This window comes from Falco peregrinus, chromosome 1, assembly GCF_023634155.1.
Source record: "Falco peregrinus isolate bFalPer1 chromosome 1, bFalPer1.pri, whole genome shotgun sequence".
NCBI classification, from domain to species: Eukaryota; Metazoa; Chordata; class Aves; order Falconiformes; family Falconidae; genus Falco; species Falco peregrinus.
The window spans coordinates 112,284,995-112,305,211 of NC_073721.1; the positions used below are offsets into that span (position 1 = coordinate 112,284,995).

Genomic DNA, 20,217 nt, shown 5'->3' on the forward strand with positions numbered 1-20,217 from the left:
CTGACATTTTGGTTTAAGTCAGTCACAGAACTCACCTAAGAACAAGCTAAGAAGTCTCCCCAGCTCACTGTTCCTACCCCTTTTCACTGCACTGGTTCTATGGCTTCTGTAGGATTCATCCTCTCCCTTTTTGCTTCCACTTCAAAAACAGAACTATTGTCCCTTAGTAATCATTTTCTGAAATCACACCAAGATTTGTCCATGCGTAAGCAAAACTGTACTCCTGACCCTAACTCAAGTGGTGGATTTTTTGGTTTTGATTTTTAAATAAGCACAACATCCTAGTTCCACTTCAGGGTAAAATTTGAGAACTGAAGGAGACACTGTACGGTTAACTACTCCTCAGCAGTTTATTTGTTCAAGTCCACTAAAGTAGAAAAAACAGGTTTGTTACCTTTATTCCTCCTCTCTTATCCCCCAAGCTGTCTCCTACACAAGTCCCTGGCAATAGAGCAAAATTAGACCCAGTTGTGGCTCATAACCAAGCTGCCAGATCAATACATGCGTATTTGCATGTTAGCCACTTAAAATATAGCTCAATTATCGCCTTTAAACTTAAGTCATTAAAATTCCACTAAAATGAATGGTTGACTTCGTAGTTTGACATGGCTACAGACCGAAAGATTAAATTTAATGAATGCTGCTTCCGATTCCTTGAGTTTTATAGTTTGGCTCACCTTAACTAACAAATATTAATTGTTTAAAACTCAGCTCCCTTCTAAGCTAAATTTGGCTATGATCATACAGATCAGGCAAAAGTCGTCTAAATGACTAATGTATAAATGAATGACAGTGAATCTACTGCTGGAATTCACTTTATTTTGGATTATCTGCCACCCCAAACTAACCTGAGAGTTCTAAAGACGAGAGGGGAAAAAACACAAGGAGGGGGAAGTGGGAGAGAAAGCGAGACGCAGAGACAGCGAAAGACAGACGGACAGACCCAGAGAGGCTGACTGACGGGGAACGTCATGGTGAGTCACGGACTTCAGATTAGACAAGAGGCTCTGAGCAACAGCCACACCAAGGTGTTCTATCTAATTTAAAATATTATGGATTATGTGATCATGTATGTTTCCAGAAATAAACAATCATTTTGTTTTGAAAAGAGTATTTTCAGTTATTGAACCTACCTATTTGTCAATGGCCTAAAGGAAAGACTACAGAACCAAACCCTGTCTGGGTCTACTGAACGCACAGGTCAGGAAGAACCTTGCAAAAATTAAGGTAAACTAAAAATAAATCCAGAGAAGAGTACTCTTCCTTTTTGCCTTGAGGATCACCTGCACTAAATTTAGTTATCTTAACCCAACACCAATAAACATCACATTGTCACAAGTCATGGTACAGCTCTAGTTAAAATCACAAACAGTCTTGTAGCAAACTATTAGTTGCGAACAATGTGGTTTCCAAACGATGACCAAAATGATTTTATAAAGCATTCACCTGAGAAGAACAGGGAAAGGCACAGCAAGACAGCAAAATATGTACATTCTCAAGTATACGTCTGACAAAAAAGGTACTAAAGAAGCACAGAGATTCATAAGGATGTATTTTTAGCATTGTCTAGTGTTTTTAAGTAAAGTACTTCATAAAATTTGAACAATTTTAAGTCAGAAAATACAGAACTTGCAATCAACTCTACAAGAACAAATCAAGTTAAGTCTCAAAACTTACTTTCAAATTATTTATACACAGACTATTAGCTCAGATATTGCAATAGCAACTATACCTGACCACATTTTATAATTCTGTGGACCAGAGAGATGTGCACAAAGACTCTTCTGTGAGAGAATGGGAAATTACAGAATAAGTCAGTTTGTGGCTGAACATAATCAATCAACAATGTATAAACCTTCTATGCAGTAAAAAAAAAAAAAAAAACCACCCAACCAACGGGCATTATGATCAAAAACTAAAATGAAGAGCAGCTACTTCACCAGATCTTTTCTAACACAGCCAATAATAAACACATCCAACAACCTGCTTTTCTCTGGTCTAACTCCACCAACATCCTCCATAAGGAAAACACACCAGTGTCTCACAGGTCAAACAGAAAATTACCTTAACTGTCTAAACAAGGAAAAATGCCAGAGGCAGGGAACGGAGCAGACAGACCATGATGGGAAACGCCACACACTCCTTAGACCATTCCATCCATATTGCTATCAATTGCCTGCTGAAATCCAAATGCTAAGAGACCAAACTGAAGATCTGTCTGCCGTACCAGGGAACAAAAACCTCTTCCCTCCACACACACACATGCTGTCTCCCAGCCTGCTGAGAACAGCCAGTACTTCAACCCCATCTCACTGTATTGTGCCAGAAACTTGTATAATACTTATTAAATAGAGAAATGAATGCAATTAGCCAATGGAGACCACCCAACTGCACCAGAAACAAGGAGCTGTACAATTTCTAGTTTTAATTTTGATTCCTTTTCACTATCAGGAAGCTTTAATATTCCACAACATCCTAAAAACAGAAATGTGGCTTTATACATGATTGGGTCACCAGCTACACGGGAGGCAGGGGAAAAAAAAAAAAAAAAAGTCACTACCCCAGATCTCAGGTATTATTGGGAAAAGTCAAGAGAGCTTTCACAAGCACCCTCCAAGTGTCACCATAAGTCACGTACTTTGTAACAGAGCTCTGGAAATATTCATTAGCTTATTTCCAAATATCAAGTTGAAATAGATGACAGCTACCTGTGCAGGAATGGAATAAGAACAACTGAAAACATAGTTTGTTTATTTACTTTTAAACTAGCAGAGCTTGGGAAGGAGAAAGGGGACTTAACACATGAACAAGGAATCTGTTTTGAAATAATCACCATTTTTGCCAGTTCTAAATCCATTTACAGGAAGTTAAGTTAGTGAATGATGAATCTCATTTTAAATAGCTAAACCCAATGGTCAATTACAGCTCTCAACTCTGGTGAGGCAAATACAAACATGATATGTAATGGGACAATTTCCTGGCCACATAGAAAATTAATTTGTGAACAGGTTCCAATGCCAATTTCAATATGATAGGTAGTTGCAATAAAAACGAAAACAAACAACTCCCCCCAAAAAACCAACAAGCTTCTCCAATGCAGCTCACATGACTGAAACCAGATTTTTCTAGCTCTTATCTAAGCTATAAACCAGGAAATAAAATAATACAGGTACAGCCACAGCCAACATACTAACAATAAATGCTCAAAGACAACACTTAAAAACCTAACTAAAGCATTCAGAACTTGCTTTGAAAAGTGCTGTCCATAAATCAAATTACAAAGTAAGTTGAATTTGAGAAAGAGTCCTGTGCACTGAATATAGGATATTTAATTTTTGCTTAGATTTCACACTGAATCATCTGCTTGCTTATAGAGTACATCAGAAAAAGCAAATAACCAGCAGAAGAACCACCAAACAACCTCCCTCCCCCGCAAAAAAAACCAACAGAGGACAAAAAGGACACAAATACAACAGACTTGATAACACTTACTGTATTTCTGTGTCCCTCTTGTCTTGTTTTGCTATTTAACAGCCTCCTTTCTTGTTATGTACCTGAGATTAAGAGGTATAAAATACTATTTCAAAACCTGCTATCTCATTACTATTTTTTGACTTCTTTGCAAATTAAAAGTGCTACTGGTGGTAGGGGGGGAAGAATAGTTTGGGCATATAGTATTTCAGGTTCCAACTCATGTCTGAGTATTTTAGGTACAATAGAGGGCATAGCCTGTTGACTGATGCTATAAACCCATCTAAATCTAGCAGTGGTATCATGATCAGTTCAACTCTGGCTTCAAGCAGATACATAGCAGAGTTATGTAAATGAAAAGGAGGATAACTGCATACTCAGTGCTGAAGCTAGATTCTATGCTAAATCAGGTCAAAATGTACACTCACAGCTTTTAGTGCAATATACATGCTGAAAGATAATTAAAACACCCACAACTTCAGATTTTGGAAGAAAAATACCTCTGCTAATTTATGCTACATTTTTATCAGTAAAAATTATTATGTGTCTATATATATATAAAGGCTATCCACTAAGGAAGTGTCTTACAAAAACTATTTTTAGATTTGCTTGATTTGGAGACAGCAATCTAAACAGATGAAAAACTAACTTATGCCTTTTATTGCAAAGACATGTTGCAACAAAATCAAAACAATGAAAGAAAACCTCATGGAGCATTATTCTTCATGGAATAAAAGCAATCATTAACCACACTGCAATAAAAACTATGGTAGAAAAATACTTAATTAAAAGACAACGTTTATCCCCAAAAAAGCGATTATAGCAATTTGTTGCTAGGTTATGAGTAAAAATTATAACTCCCAAATAAAGCAGGAAAGCTAAAAACTTCGGAATCATCTCACAACAGGAAGACAAAACTTTCAAGTGCAATACGTTATTGTGCAGCAAACACGCTACTTGGGAATTTGCCTCGAAGAGCTCAGCAGAGCAAGGCTTTCAAAAAGCTGCTTTACAGTCCTCTGCAACATACACGAAGAGCTAGCTACCCTTCTAATGCAAGGGATTATGAACACATGCAAAATATCTCTAGCTGTATATCACTCAGATAACGGAGGGACCTACATTCACTAACCAGAAGATATTCACTGGAAAACCACCACTGTTGCACACACAGAAGAAAAAGCAAGATTGTAAAGTTGGGGGGGGTGGGGAGGGAACAAGCACAAGAGATTGAATATTTTGACACAGTATTGTATATGGACTTCAGTATCATCATTCCAGAGTAAAGGAGACCATCAGCATTTTATAGAATTCCACTGACTTGCGAATAACCACGATTTCTGAATTACTACTGTAGAAATAAAGCTTTCCTATTTTTTCTCCCTCCCCCGATATATTTTCAAATTATTCATTTTTCTATCACAACATTTGGCCTATGCAACAGAGATTTTGCACACACACATCACTCATGTCTCAATTTGTACCTCTTCACAAATTTCAGATCACCACAGCCAATTCTAACACAAATACCCACTGGTCTCTCAGGGTTAGAACGCTATTTAACATTACTAGGTAATGAAAAAATATGGCTCATACAAGGTTCTCTCAAGCCTGCAGTGATTCTCAGCCTTCCATGTTAGTTCAAAATACTTATTGTCTAAGAATATTTTAGGTTTCAGTACAGTATTACCAGAGACTCTTGAAATAAACTGCTATGGGAAACAAGAGAAGGATCTTTTGTGAATTAATTATTGATTAAAATACATAAACACCCTGTCCCAAGCACAGGAATATACATCCAATTTTCACAATGAAAAGAAGTTAACCAATGTGTTTTCCCCACTTCCCAAAAAACTGCATTCAGACCAACGTTCTTCAACAATTCCATAAATAAATCATAAAAAGTGGTTGACCAAAGACATAATAAAGTTTGCTGATAACAAAAAAGTTTAAAAATAGTCCTAGCTAAATGTTACCGCAGAGTTGCAAAGCAAGTTCTCCATGAAATTGGCAGTAAAACAGCAAATAAAGTTTGGTGTAAATAAATACAAAAGAAACGTTAAAAACCAGCTCAATGGCATAACAATGTGGTAACTAGTATACAATGTAAGAAAAAATATTTTTCTACACAGTTTTTGAAACAATATCACTTTAGAGTTCAGTAACAGTCAAAAAATGCACTTCATAATGAGTAAGAAAGGAACAGAGAATGAAAGTGTCATTAAGTCATGCGTAAATTGATGGTATACCCTCATCTTGACTAGTGCATGCAGCCATAATCACCCTAACTCTTAAGTTACACAGAAGCAGCAGAAAGATTCAAAGAACAGCACCAAGAAATAACCACAGGTTAGGAAAAGTTACCATACAAGCAAAGACACATAGATTACAATTCTTCAACTTGGTTGACGAGAGACGTTGAAGAGGCATGTAAAATAAAGATGCTGGGGGAGGGAGGGGAACATCACCAAAAAAACAGAATTCTAAAGTACATCAGTAACAACCAATCATTACTATTCAGAACACAGGACCATGGTAATCAGCATACTTAAAGACAAAAACATCAGTATTTTGCCACACAATGCTTGTAATTGTTGCCAAAACTGTAATCAAAGTCCGAAAAATTAATGACTTGCAGAGAACGTGTCCACCAACAGCTCTAAGAACAATGTCCAAAAGATCGGCTCTGTCCAGGAAATCTCGGGAGGGCCTAAGTGCTGGGCTTTGCTGGGAATGTACAACAGTAAAGGTGCCAAAATATTTGCCCTATACTTACACTTCCCTTAAGCAGCATTGCTGGACATGATCACACCACCTATAGGGACCCAAACAGACCTTTGGCAAGAGTTAGGAGAGGAAGACCTCCTTTAGCCAGCCTTCCACCATCTATCTTCATTAGCCTTTAACAGTTATGTAATTAACTAGCACCAAATTCCAATTCTATTGAATTGAAAACTGATCGTCTTTACATGCCTTTAGAAATTCCAGCCAACACTGAGCCAACAATTCAAATTCTTAAATCATTTTGTCACTGTATTGTGACTTTTAAAGGAAAACTCCAGTAGTAGGCTGCACTCAGGTTTAAGAAAAAAAACAAAAACATAAAAATACACAAAAGATAAAAAGAATAAATGGTACCTCTTGAGGTTTCAATTTTTCCATATCTGTGGAAAGGTCTGAACTTTTTCCATGAAGACTGCCATTTTCCTGTGAACACGCAAGTAGTAAGAACTATTAGGACAACAACATTCTACATTGAAATTGGGGGTGGGGGGTGGGAAGGGAAAGCACTTGATTTTGAAGTTAAAGCTGAACATTTAAGACTATTATAATTTATTTGAAACTCTGTTAATCACCTCAAAGAATAACCTAGAATGTAAAAGGCTAAGTGTATCATTTGCGCTGCCTCCGGAGAAGCTGATCTATATTCTTACAACACAGACCCACACACTCATTTTAGCTCTTCCTCAGTCATCTGATCTGGCAGCATATGAAATTGCAGTTAGAACTTATCTTTACTCAAATTTCTGAGGCAGTCATGTGTCTCATTAGTTGGAAAAAAAAAAAAAAAAAAAAAAAAACGAAAAAATTAAGACCATACATCTTACCCAAAATTTATGCATGCAAACTTGATTTAGACTGGTAAATGAAGTCCAGTGCTTTTTCAGTAATTTCAGTGCAGAAGAGAACTTCGTTTGTGATATATTTTTGGAGAACATAGCCATGGGATGAATTAATCTGTGCTTCTTAACCGTTACCAGTGCTATATACAGATTGTATGCATTTCTAGTGTTTATCATGTTTTGGGGGGAAACATAGGAATGGAGTTTTCTTGTAAGAGGAATTCAGGGTTTTTTTTGAAAAAAAAAACCAAAAAAAACCAACAACCACACAACAAACAACTGTTGTCATTTAAATTATATCCCAGAAAAGCATTCTTTATTGCTTCATGCAGGGCCCCTACAAAAAGTTGGCTTTTCTTCCCCTCCCACTATGCAACTTTTAGGTGTATTGAAGACCTGGGCTGAGATCTACTATGAATAACAGATTCATAAAATTCGGCCAAACCTTCCGAATTCCTTTAGATAGTGACTTCACACTGATTCTGCAGAACACCCACGCTGACCCTGTGGGACAGGCCTACCTTATTCCTCACTGCATGAAGCTGATACACTAGGTAAAACCAAGGAGACACAGGCGTGCTATAATCTTTCAAAGCCCAGCACCAGAGGCTGACGCCTCCTGAGACACCCCAAGAACACGAGGCTTCCCAGTAAAACCAGCGTCTACCACCTGGTCAGTGATCCTGAACTGCTGCTGTGCTGATGCTTCAGGGCTGCGGGGCCAACAGCTCACAACTCTAAGCGGACCCCACGGAGAAATGTTACGAACAGTCTGATGTCACCTTCTCTGCCAACATGAGACTGGCTCTTAAATTGATATCATTTAGCAGGTTTTCCAAAAAAAAGTTAGTGTAGGAAAACATTTGTAAAAATACTTAATTATAATAATCTTTCACTAGAATTTAGGACTATTGGGGTGTTTTCCCCCTCATAAGATTTCTGCTGCCTTTAAACAAACAAAAAAAAAAAAGAATCATCTATTGAAGTGAAGAAAACTTTACCACCTCAACACTATGGGAACAAACTTTAAAAAAAAAAAAAAAAAAAAGAGAAGGCAAAACATACAAAACATTGTTTTGGGAGACAAAAGTAAGAGGTGAAACTGATTAGTTCATTTTCAGTTTATAAATCGGGGAAGTTTTTATGCACGTGTTCAGTCTTCTCTAAATTTTATACTGATGTACATAAAACCATGCTATAAAATCATTACATTCAGCCACAAATAGAAATAGGGAAATAAATTTACATGTCAGTATTTTCAAACTCTCTAACTTTAAAAAAAAATAATCAGACAGCATTAACTGCCAGTTCTCTAAAATACTTCATTATAACATATTTAGCTTGAATTAAGAAAGACTTGCTAAAACAGTATGTTCCAGTTTAAACAAAATGGAACATATTTTCTTAAAAAAAAAAAAAGCAAACACAAAAGAACCCCATCACAAGCTATAAATAATTGGTGCTTCATCTAAGAGGAAAAATCCTCTTCACCTACCCAGCAGAGGAAGAAATACTTCAGTAACATTGTGGGGATAGATTCCATTAACTCTTAACAATATATTATTCATTGTGGCTGGAGTCCAACTGACTTCAGCTGAAACTGTCCTAACAAATTATGATTCAGCAAGGATTGTTTGCTAGGAGGATATATTTCCTTTTTTTTCTGTGTGTCTCTCTTTTTTAATATAAACTATTTTATGTCCAAGTTACAATTGCTTACAATAGGGGGAGATGGACTTCTGACACATATAAGAATTTAACATCGCTCATTTACATTTGCTTTTCTCAATGATACATACCAAATCTTCCTATGATTCTAACTTCTGGTATACCTCTGTTAGAGCACTGACATCTGCCTTTATTACCAACTTTAGGGTATAATTTGTGGAGGATTTCGTTATTGACCCGTGTTTAAATTTCCTAGTCATGATCTTCAGTTATAGTAAAAACAAACAACAAAACACACAGAAAAAACCAACACACTCAAACCACACACCAGCACAAAACCCCCCAAGAATAAATCAAAAAAAACCCACCCAAAAAAACCAAAACAGACCCACACACCAGGCACCCTGACTTGACATTATTGGAATGCTAGCTGGTTGACGCTCTAACATTAAAAAAAAAGTGATTAACATAGCCACACAGCTGATGAATCACAAGCTCCAATTCCAGTTAGGTCAGCTTAACTCATAATTGATTAAAATTGATCAGCAACATCATAAGTGAGTATCAAAACACCAGACAAGAAGAATACAAGTTACTTAAAGCTGTATAATAAGATTCCATCATTTCAAATATAGAAAAAGCATCTAAAAGGCTGGGCTTCATGCCTCAGATTATGCAGGATGTTTTAAAAGAATGCCTAATTTCTATGTTGCACAGAAACACTTGTGCAACCCATAAAGTTCTTCTATCTCATTATCATAATTCATTTATCAATGATCGATGGAAAAATTAGGACTTCATGACCAATCTTCCTAACGCTCTTTTCCACAGTCAGACAGAGGCTTTAACAACATCCAGACCTTGCCAACTCGTTCCATTCCACAGCAAGAGAAAGCTGCCAAGGTGCAAGAGCTAACACAACTCGCTGGCTCAGGGGTACTGCAATTAGAACAGATCATTTAGACTAGGCCCACCAGCTATACTGTGTATTCCTAGTAATTAGTTCATTAGGTACTTAGCTCATTGGCCTTCTAGGGAGCAGATATTCATAAAAAGAAACTTGAGCAGATGAAAGGGAATGTGATTTACTACAGGGAAAGCCTGCTTTTGATCACTGAGGTTTTAAAATGGCAGTATTATTTTTGAATATTAGATACTATCAATAACCTTTAGCTCAAAAAGCAGGATGGATGAAGTTGGAATGGAAACAGGAGGATTCTATTTAAAAAGAGAAGCCTCTCTCCAACACCGTGACACAGCACATACTACAGCTGGCTAATATTAATGGAGAGGCAAGCATTCCCTACACTTAGCTAATGAATCTGCTCTTAAGTAACATGACTTCTGCTTTCATTTTCTGACCATAAGGTAAATAAAACCTGGGCTCATCATTCAAGTATACAGTTATATATAGTTTATTTTCATAAATTCTTCACATATGTTTTTTAGCCTTAGAAATCTGAATCCCTATTGCAGCATATCAAAGCCATTGAAGTCTCAAAAAATGATAATTTGTGTATTTAAAGGAGCTTACCATCCAAAAGCATTGCCAAATCATCTGCTAATTTTCACTGTACATTCCCATAAACTTTAATATGAATTATTACATGAGAACCTTACCCTTGAAGATTCATATGAAGGACTTGGCTGACCACTTGTTCCCCAGGATGTGGCACCTGTTCGCTCATCCATACCTAGCAATAAAAAGAAAAATACAGACCTATAAGAAAAGACAGCAAAAGCATAATGTTCTCTGATGCAACCTGAAAGCAAATTCACCCACTTTCATACACTTAAAGCAAATTCATCCGCTTCCATACACTTAAAGCTGTATTTCTAAAACCAAAACTTAAGATGAACAGTTTCCTTTTTAATGAAGCTGGCTACAAAGCAACCTACTCATTTGGACACCTGCAGCTGTTGAAAACAGGAGCATAAAAAGTCAAGAATTTGCCAATCTGCAGTGTCTGCCCTACCCAATCCATAAGAAATTAGCATGAGTAACAAACAAGCACAACGATGTTAGCATTGCTTTTTGCACAGCCTGATTTATCCTGCATCTTAAGCATAGAATATTGCAACACATACTGTGAAACACATACTTGTTCTCTAGTCTTTGCTCTCGTGTCTTGCTTAAGTATCGTAAAATGTGCAAAATTATTTCCCCTACTTGGTCTTTATATGACATGCAAGGTACTTTAGCATAAGGGGGTAAAAAGGCAAGACAGACTGGATATATTTCAATGTCTTTTAAAAAAAAAAGCGCCCACAGACTTGTGGTGTCTGCTTTACTAAAACAGGAATTTTTTTTAACTCTAACGGTTCTTTTAGAATCGGTTCCCTTTATGCAAATCCAGGTTACAGCTCAAGAGAAAGGGGAAGGAAAAATTGGGTGATCTTTAAACTCAGATCAGAATATATATCCCATGTATTATCTAGCCAACTATTAGAAATACTGTTGCCAACACTTTCTCCAATTACTTCCTACTCAAAGTTAATTGGTCAAACCATCTTTAAACCACATTCCAAAATAACTAAAATATATGAATCCCTATGGCCAATTCATTCATATAGGATAAGGTAATTAGTAATTAGGTTTCTGATTATCTGTATCACAAGACTTTTTTTTTTTTAAACAGGTGAAACACCTCCATCCTAAATTGCAGATTTACACACACTTGGGCCTACAAAGCACAAATTAGTTCCCTGTCACCCAAATGTCTCTTTAAGAATTTTGATATAGAGCATAAATTCTTCATATGATATAACGTATAAACTATTTATGAAGCTTTATAAGTTATAATTTATAAGAAATGGGTGCAAGGTCCTCCATATAATCATCCTTAAACCCTAACTTTATATTGCAACTCTAAAATTTTCACACATCTCTCTCAGACCGGCCATGCTACAGGATAAAATGGAAGGAAATAATGTAAATATTTATAAATAAAATTACCTATGGAGTAACAGTATTCTAATAATAATTTCCTTAAGAAATGTGTTTTATGAAGCTAAAAATACCGTTTTGACAAAGACAGCATGCAGAAGGCCTGTTAAACTGAGAGAACAGTGCCATCACCCAGATAAAGCCTAGACACCTTTTGTGTACTGCAGGGAAGATACTCAAGGCTGGAGAACACTCTTTGAAAATTCAAACCCACCACTAACTACGTTGAGCCAGCATTTTGTGGAAGTTTGGTGCCTGTTGCAGCTGACAGCATTGTTGTTTCCTTGTAACTGGTCCAGGAGCTGAGTAAAAAGTGGTGGCTGGCACTGACAAAGGCAAAAGTAATCTTTTGGCACAATTGACTCTTTTCTGCCAGAAACAACAGCGCTAGTAATCCAGTGATTATCATAACAAGTTCCATTGCCTTAGTTTCAAAAGAGAAAAAAGAGAAGGGGGGGGAGGGGGGGGCACAGTGGTGAAGAGAACACTATCTTACTGCAAGACAGTGTCTTTGGGAAAGTTTAAGACAGTACTTTGTATCAACCCACTTACAAATAAGGAAATATGTCAGGAAATAATGGTTAAGTGTAGAGTGTTTAGGTGCATGACTCCTAACCAGTAAAACATGTTACTCCTTTAAAAGTTTGAGCCAGTGGGACATAAGGACATAGGTTAAGGTACTACTAAATCAGCACATGTATAATTAAAAACTCTCACTTTAAATCTACCATATGAATTATGAAAATGAATTGTTCAAAGAAACCACTCTAAAACAAAATGTAACGGTTTAATACGGGGATGAAAATTAATTTCTAAAGAGCTTTCAGGATTCTTTCTTCTAAAAAAGCCCAGTACAGTTAGCTAGAGTAGTCAGGAGTATCAACACGCTTCCTTTTTTTCCGCCAGGTGTCTTCTTCCTCCTTTTCATGCAGCATCTCTTTTCTTTTCTTACAAGCCTAAACCAGGCTGCATCTAGACCTACCCTTTAATCAGAATTTGCACACGAGGCACATGCATTCACATTTTTGAAGCTCCTTAAAGGCTACAAGGAAAAATTTCATACACTGCATACAGAACACCGGCACTCTGATTTACTCCAACATTTGGATTTGACTTGGAACACCACCCCTGCTGCCCTCAGTCCCCATCAACACAGCACACCCCAAACAAGCAGAGAACCGGCTAGCCAGCAACACTCAACCAGGAAATCAAGTACGTGTCTACAATGGCGCTCAAGGAATTTGTTCTGGTTTGCACACTAATGTTTTTTCCACCAGTGGCAGATGCAAAACAACCAAACGCTGAAAGAGGCAGAGACCCAGGCAAACCCTAGCAGACTGGCCACAACCAACCAGCGCATCCTTTAATACAGCCAAAGGTAGCCCTCTATGGCAGGAGCATAAGATACACCTTCCAGACAGGTGGTAAGCCCAAAATAGGGAACACTCAGTAACAAGGAACACAGGAGTCACCTATGATTTTAAGTTCAACGAAGTCTCAAAGCAGAAGTGTCATCAAAAGGGTTCAAGCATTTTCCTGGGAAACACAAAATGGAATGGAGGAACTAGGGGGATCACCACCTTCGTATAACCCCTTCTACAAGGAAACGCAGTGTCCAATTCCACTATCCACTAATTCATCACGGATGTTAAAGGGCACAGGAAAACTGACAGCTAGCAGAGCACTGAAAAACATGCTGCACTGGGAAAGGCTGCAATATCTCACTCTGTTCAGGCAACGCAAAAAAGGGGAAAATTCAACAACTGCCTGTTACTAAGGTCTAATAACACAGACACATGCAGCCAGAAGCAGGATGAGGGTCTAACCTCACTTCCTTTTTTTTAGTAGGCATTGAGCACGAAAAGTAATTGACATGACTCACGAGCTGATTTCATAGTTCTCAATCGAAATCAGCTACTTCTATAGCAGACATGCTAGTTTAGATAGGGAGTAATTCGTTAAGTTGGATCCTTGGGCCGTTCAGCTGGCAGCCTGTGCGTCTGGCTTACATGGCACCTCCACCGCACTTGCTCCCGCTGCCCAGGGAGGGCTGGCAGGGCATCCCAGGCTGAGCACTGCCCAAATCCGGGACTCCGCCAGGTCACAGGAGAACCTCAGTGCTCCTCACTCACTCCAGGAAGGCCAGGCCAAGCAGTCGTGAAGATGCTCTCTGGCTTCATGCATCGAATTCTAAAAAGACTTTGCTTAATGCCACTTCTAAGATGGCACTGTGAGCATTTCAAGCTCTTCTAGAAGAAAAGTTGAAGAAACCTGTTGCCTCATTACTTCAACGTATGTATTCATTCTGAAGAAAGAGGTCCAAACATTCATCTAATAAAAAACCTGGATCTTACAATCAAACTGAAATGAAAGTTGTTCTTACTGGTATAAGACAACCATATTTAAAATTTATTTCAAGAGACAAATGTCCTAAAGTTCGTGTAAACAAAATAATATACTTCTTAGGGTTACCATCTGCTATGATGTTGATAAATGATTTGACACAAAAAAAAAAAAAAAAAAATCACACACTAGGTACTCAAGGTATGAGTTTCTACCTTTTATAGCTTCTTTATCCAATTTTGTTTCAGAGTAATGATATTCCTTCAGATAAGATTCAACTACTGAAATCAACTGCAAAAAACCTAGAGCACAAACCAAAACAGTGTTGATTGTATTTTGCATCTTAGACACCCAAACAAATCAATCTAACATTAGACCCTATATTGCAAAGGTCTATTGTGAAATATGATACAAATTGCAACCCAAAATTGAATTTTAGGTCTAGACTTTCCAGTAAGGGGGTGCAAGGAGAAATACTATTTGATGAAAAAGTACTATATCAATTAAAAAAAATAAATTTCAATAGGTTAAGGCTAGTTCTCAGCCTCTTCTTGTTGCTTCCATATAGAAAATATTTCTCATTTTATAGTAGACATAATATTTTTAATAACATAATAAAATCATTTATATTCCAACAAAGTACCTGAAATTTGCAAGCTAGATAAACAAGAGAAGATACAGTTCCACACACTTGTTACCCAGGGAGACGAGAACACAGCATAAGACACTCAAACCAAAAAGATGCTTTGCTAGTAGATGTCATATGGTAGGCTTAATATATACAAAGCTAAGGGCATTAATCAAATTGAGAATAGAAATGAAACCCAGGCAACCTATGAACAGTCTAACCACTCAAGTGCCATTGGGATCAATTCAGATGCAACACTGTAATTAGGTAAAAGACCAACCACTTTAATTTCAAACTATATAAATAGAGCGCTTTCCACCCACCCCACCCCCAAAGGAAAGGCAAAGGGAAGTACTTTAAGTGTGTTTAAAAAGACCAAAAAAAAAAACACCCAACAAAAAACCCACAAAACAATAAGATCATGAGAAACTTCAAATCTCAAGCCATACTGTTTCTTGGAGAACGCACCGATTCCCTTACGGCATATGGATATGAAGTTCCCCCGCCCTTCCAGATCAAAAAAGAAAGTTGCCCCCCTAGTAACAGACTCGCTTGTTAGAGGCACCAGTGGGAGTAGCAGAGCAGTGTCCCTTTGTGTACCTCTTGCTCCAGAGAAGATTAATGTAAGTGCTATGGATGTGTCACAGAAACACTATCTTGACTCAGAGCTGTCTGGTACAAACTGAGGACTCCACAACTCCTTCAGGAAACTTACTGAGGAAATTTTATTTAGTTGCATGATGCTGCTCACTCCCCTCCCTGTATTGAACCACAGAGTCACAGATTGAACACTTAATCCATCGCGTGGTCTAAAAGTGAGACTTCTCCCAGGCTTAACTGTTAGTTTCAATATCATTCCCCACCTGCCCAGTCGGGTTTATAACCATGAGAGTTGAGGTTGTAAATGTCTGCCATGAGAAGTTGGTAGGTAACAAGTGCAACAAAGCGCTGCAAGGACCAAAGCCACCCTGAGGAGGCATCAGTTATCTCTATTATTGCACACAGAACACTAGCTTTTGTTTTAATATTTTTGTTTGTAAGATATGTTTAAAGTATCAACAATGATTATTAATAGCAGTAAGTAAATGCAATTGTATTTATGAAACATTGTTTATCCTGGAGAACCCCAGAGCATGATTATCTGACATAGCAAAGAATAAACATCTGCTATGCCAGTTATTGTGGAAATGATTTTAAGAACAGGCAATAAGCTATGCTACACAAACTTAATTTCTATGCCCAGAACAAGCAATCACAATTAAAACTTCAGGAGAACAAAATTATTCAGATGGGAGGAATGTACAGCAAGTACACAACTTGCCTGGGCAATAACTAAAAAACTTAAACCAAAGTTTTTTAACAGGTGTTAAAAATTAGTTTGAATTCTCTCTTCATGGAAAGCTGTTTAAAACCTATACTTTCATACAGAAACTGATCTGCAAGACCAGTATTTTCTCAGGTCAGAAACTTTGGGGTGTACACTTGAAGAACCTTTTCTAATACAACAAAATACTTAGCTTGTATAAAGTCAGAAGAAAATGGAAAAAAGTCACACTGGTTCAGGAAAACTGAAGAAGGCTTTAATTTGATTAAAAAGTGTGTACAAACATCAAAAGTCAGTACCGGTAATACAGTTCCTGTATAACTACCAAGTATGTTTCAGATTTGTTTCCATTAATTACCTAAATATGATTTGCTATTAAAAAAAAGAAGGCCATTACTACTTTTAAGTTAATTTCACAAACAATTCTATTCATTTATTGTAATAAGGACCATGCATTCCCTAAGAACATTAGATTATTAATTCCTGTAATAGCAGCACTCTTACAGAAATGTCAGAAGTTACCTGCTTCTCCTTTTTCATATTCTCTGCTTCCTAGACTAAATCACATCACTGAACACACCAAGTGACCTGGCACGACCTGGAGACTTTAAATACAACGCAACCTGCTCAAAATAAAATTGTAATTGGCATTTCCCACCCAAACTGTACTAAATCCGAAACTGCACATTGCCACACCCACCTTGCCAGAAAAAGTACATCAGGTACAATTCAGAGGACAGCATATTTATAATACCATATGTAACATGCTGTTGCAATACATTTGTTACTTGTGCATGTTTATTCAGACAGTTAAAGTATAAGCTCATCAAGAAAACCGTAAAAAAATATCATTCAAACTAGTTTAAAACAAAAAAGGAAACTTCCTTAGAAATCCACAGAGCTGCTCAGAGCACTACACAGTAAAGCTATTCTTTGCCCCTGGAAAAAAAAAATCCTTGTATCAATACAAGCTTTAATATTATTCTTCCATCCAATTTAAGGTTAAAATTCTATAAGAAAAATTAAAATGCTAATCTTCATGGATTATATCCTGTATAAGTAATATTTACATGTGTGCACACAGAGTGTATTTTGAAAGCACCCTGGTTACAAACATGAATAAAGCAAACCAGCTTAGAGATCAAGCCTTTAGCAGGGATACAATCCAGAGCTTTTATTCACATGCAAACACAGAGTTAAATTGCTATTAAATTGCATCATGCTGCTTATTCCCCTCTCTGTATTGAGCCATGAAGTATCAGATTGAACAGCTCTAACAAGTAAGTCTCAGCCCTAAGATATTAGCTATCATAATAATCCATTCTACGGGCAATTTTTCCTGTGGTTACTTCAGTTATGACTCAACGGCTTTATATAACCATACACTTCAATACGTGTGTGTATATATATATATATTTATGTATACACCAAATTAAGGCCAGTGTCACAAGACTGCACACACCAGGCCAAAAATATTCAAATATAGTCTCACAGTCAACAGCTACTGCTACCAACTGTATTACAACAGTGCAGAAAATGGCCCATTCAAGCAGCAGGACACAATACAGTTTGAGTGTTGTAACTGAGGCGCTAACACTCATGAGTAAGGAAAACACTGCAAGTGTGACAGCTTTTCTAACATGTCTAAAAAACATTAAGAAAAAGTGCTTTCAGTCATTTACTGTAATCACAAGGTGCACAGCAAACTTCGACCCTCTTGAAAACAAACTCCAGGATCAACCTGAGGTCAGCATCCTTTCATGGAGTGGATGATTGTCATGCATCTTTGTACACGTACAATTAATTATCCCATTGCAACAAATCAGAAGTACTTTGTTGATATTCAGATCATCATTAATGCTCTAATACTCAAACCTTTTACAGCGAAAGAGACCCTCTGACATAACAAACCGTTTAAAAGCAGAGAAAAAAAAACACACTTAAAAACAAATTTGTGAGAAAAATCACGTATTTTTAATTTCTGAGTTCATGCAGCTAAACCAGAGGAGAAATAAAATATCAGACAAAACCTTTCCATCTTAGCAAGCCAGGTTTTAAGCTTTAGGTAAAATGGCAATTATAGTACACGTATAGCCAAGGAAATGCCAATGCAGTTCTACATTTACACTTCCATGATGGGGAGCTAAGATATTTACAGACATGCAGTCAAGATCACAGATTTCTGAGTCTCATCTTCAGAAAATCTAGACCAAGCTGTTTCCTAAAAGCACATGGAAGAAAACCTATATTTTGCAAAGGTACATAATATGTCTGTACCAAATTTTTGGCTACCCTACACTACTGAAATCTAAAGTTTATTATTAACTGCGCAGCACAGCATCTCGGCATCTCACGTGAAAAGCACAATACACTAACATCTTAAGTTTTTTCTAAAACAAAGCATGTAGAATACAAAGAAGTTTGAAAGGTTTTCAGGTTTATGTCTAAAAAGGGCATACCTTTAAACAGATTATTTCTTACAATTACTTGTTCTAAAGAGCACATCTAACACTCACCCACAGGACTGAACCCTCACTACTGAATGAAAGAGAAGTTACACATCAGGGGTTGAGTGAACACAAGTTCTTCCTAAGAGAATTCTGTCTCTCAGTTCAGCTGAGGAAAGTGTTTGTTATAGGAACATGTCAGCATTAGACATCATCTTTTAACGCTAAAACAAAAGTTTATCTGTTCAGTATTTGAACAGGGAAGAATGCTTAATGGATATATGAAAGCTCTGCACATCTCTTCATCTATACCAGAGATGTGGTAGGCTAGTTCTAAGTTACATTGAAAAAACAATAGAATAAATACAGCAAATGTTGACTTAGATAATTATTACAACCTGCCTCAATTATCTTTCCCCTCTCTTGCCGAAAATCAACAAGAAACCCTCCATCCTTCTTCATTTTCATCCAAGAAAGAATCTTCTGCAGGGATAAGGCTTCACCATTTGCCCCGCAGCACAATGAAGTGACCAGCTGGTTTGTTCAAGGGAAAGACAATATCTCTCCCCTCAGTAAAAAAGCTGCCTATAGCAAAAAGTGTTTTCTTGTATTATTTTAGGCATGGAGAAAAAAAATGTTTGAAGTAATCTGTTAAAACTTTCAAGAAGCATCTCTACCTGCATTTATACAGCGGAAGAATTTGAGCTGATGAAACTCAGCATTAGTCTGCAGTATCAAGGACTAATTTTCCAGTATGCATTTTGTACTAACTAGTGCTGGAATGTAGTAAAGCTCTTGCCAGATATTCTCCTTTTGCAGAGGTCCAAAACCAATAATTCTCAATAATTCCATTACTTTCAAAAGTCATAGCCAGATTCCAATCTGAACAAATGATGGAGATGTGCCCCAGCCTCCACTGTCAGCAGGGCCCTCAGATACCTTAAAAAAAAAAAACCACAACAAAACCACAACCCCCCACCCCCCCCAAAACCCCAAACAAAAAACAAACCCACCCCCCAAAAAAACCCAGCACCAAGAATGCTTTCTTTCCTCAACATTGAGATGTTTCTTACTAACCACTTCTTCAACAGAGATGTTATTGGTATTTTTGCATCTCGCTCTTAAAGTAAGAAAACATTACATTCTCTGACAAAGAGAAATTTGCCTTTAAATGTCCCAGATATCATAATATCTGCACAAATATTTGCTGAATCAAGGTCCTTGCTGCCTGGGCTGTTAGCTGCCTGCTGAGGCAGCAGGCAAGCTTTGTGTTGACAGCTCCCTTGGCGTGAGCAGCAGTAAATGATGGTGTGCCCACCATGCCTGGAAAACTGATATGATACAGTTCAGTCTCTTACACCAACAAACGAGGTGGAAGGAAGATTGCTGCCTGATGTTAATGGGCCTTGCACTAATACATAGCAGTACTGCAGCAACTGAGATGTCTCAGGGAGCCTAGCTTACCTTCAAACCTCAAAAACATTCGTTCCTGTTCATTAGATGTTTCCACTCTTTCCTTTTATTTCAAAGAGAGGCTGTTTCTCCCATTGAACCAAGATGTCTCACCACAGCTCAATGACATAGTAAGTTGCTGACGCCTGCATTCACTAGTTTCTTCCTTCGTAACCAGAAGTTATTAGCTGATCTACTAATTTCTGCTGCACTTCAGAATCAGTCACATTTTAATGTTCTTCTGCTAGTATATCCATGTTGTTACAGCTTTTAAGTCTGGAAAGATTACCTGCTGACAACAAAATTCCATCTTT

The 20,217-nt window shown here is 37.3% G+C and overlaps 1 protein-coding gene across 10 annotated transcripts in view; it reads right to left on the reverse strand.

Annotated features, from left to right (window-relative positions):
• TCF12 (transcription factor 12) overlaps positions 1-20,217 on the reverse strand; it is a 173,912-nt gene that overhangs the window by 114,944 nt on the left and 38,751 nt on the right. For all 10 annotated transcript variants that reach the window (XM_055808569.1, XM_055808581.1, XM_055808552.1 and 7 more), the window contains exons 4-5: positions 10,383-10,456; positions 6,610-6,678 (exon numbers count right to left, since the gene is read on the reverse strand). In XM_055808569.1, coding sequence (XP_055664544.1) covers positions 6,610-6,678; positions 10,383-10,456 — 143 coding nt within the window. The remainder of the gene's footprint in view (positions 1-6,609; positions 6,679-10,382; positions 10,457-20,217) is intronic.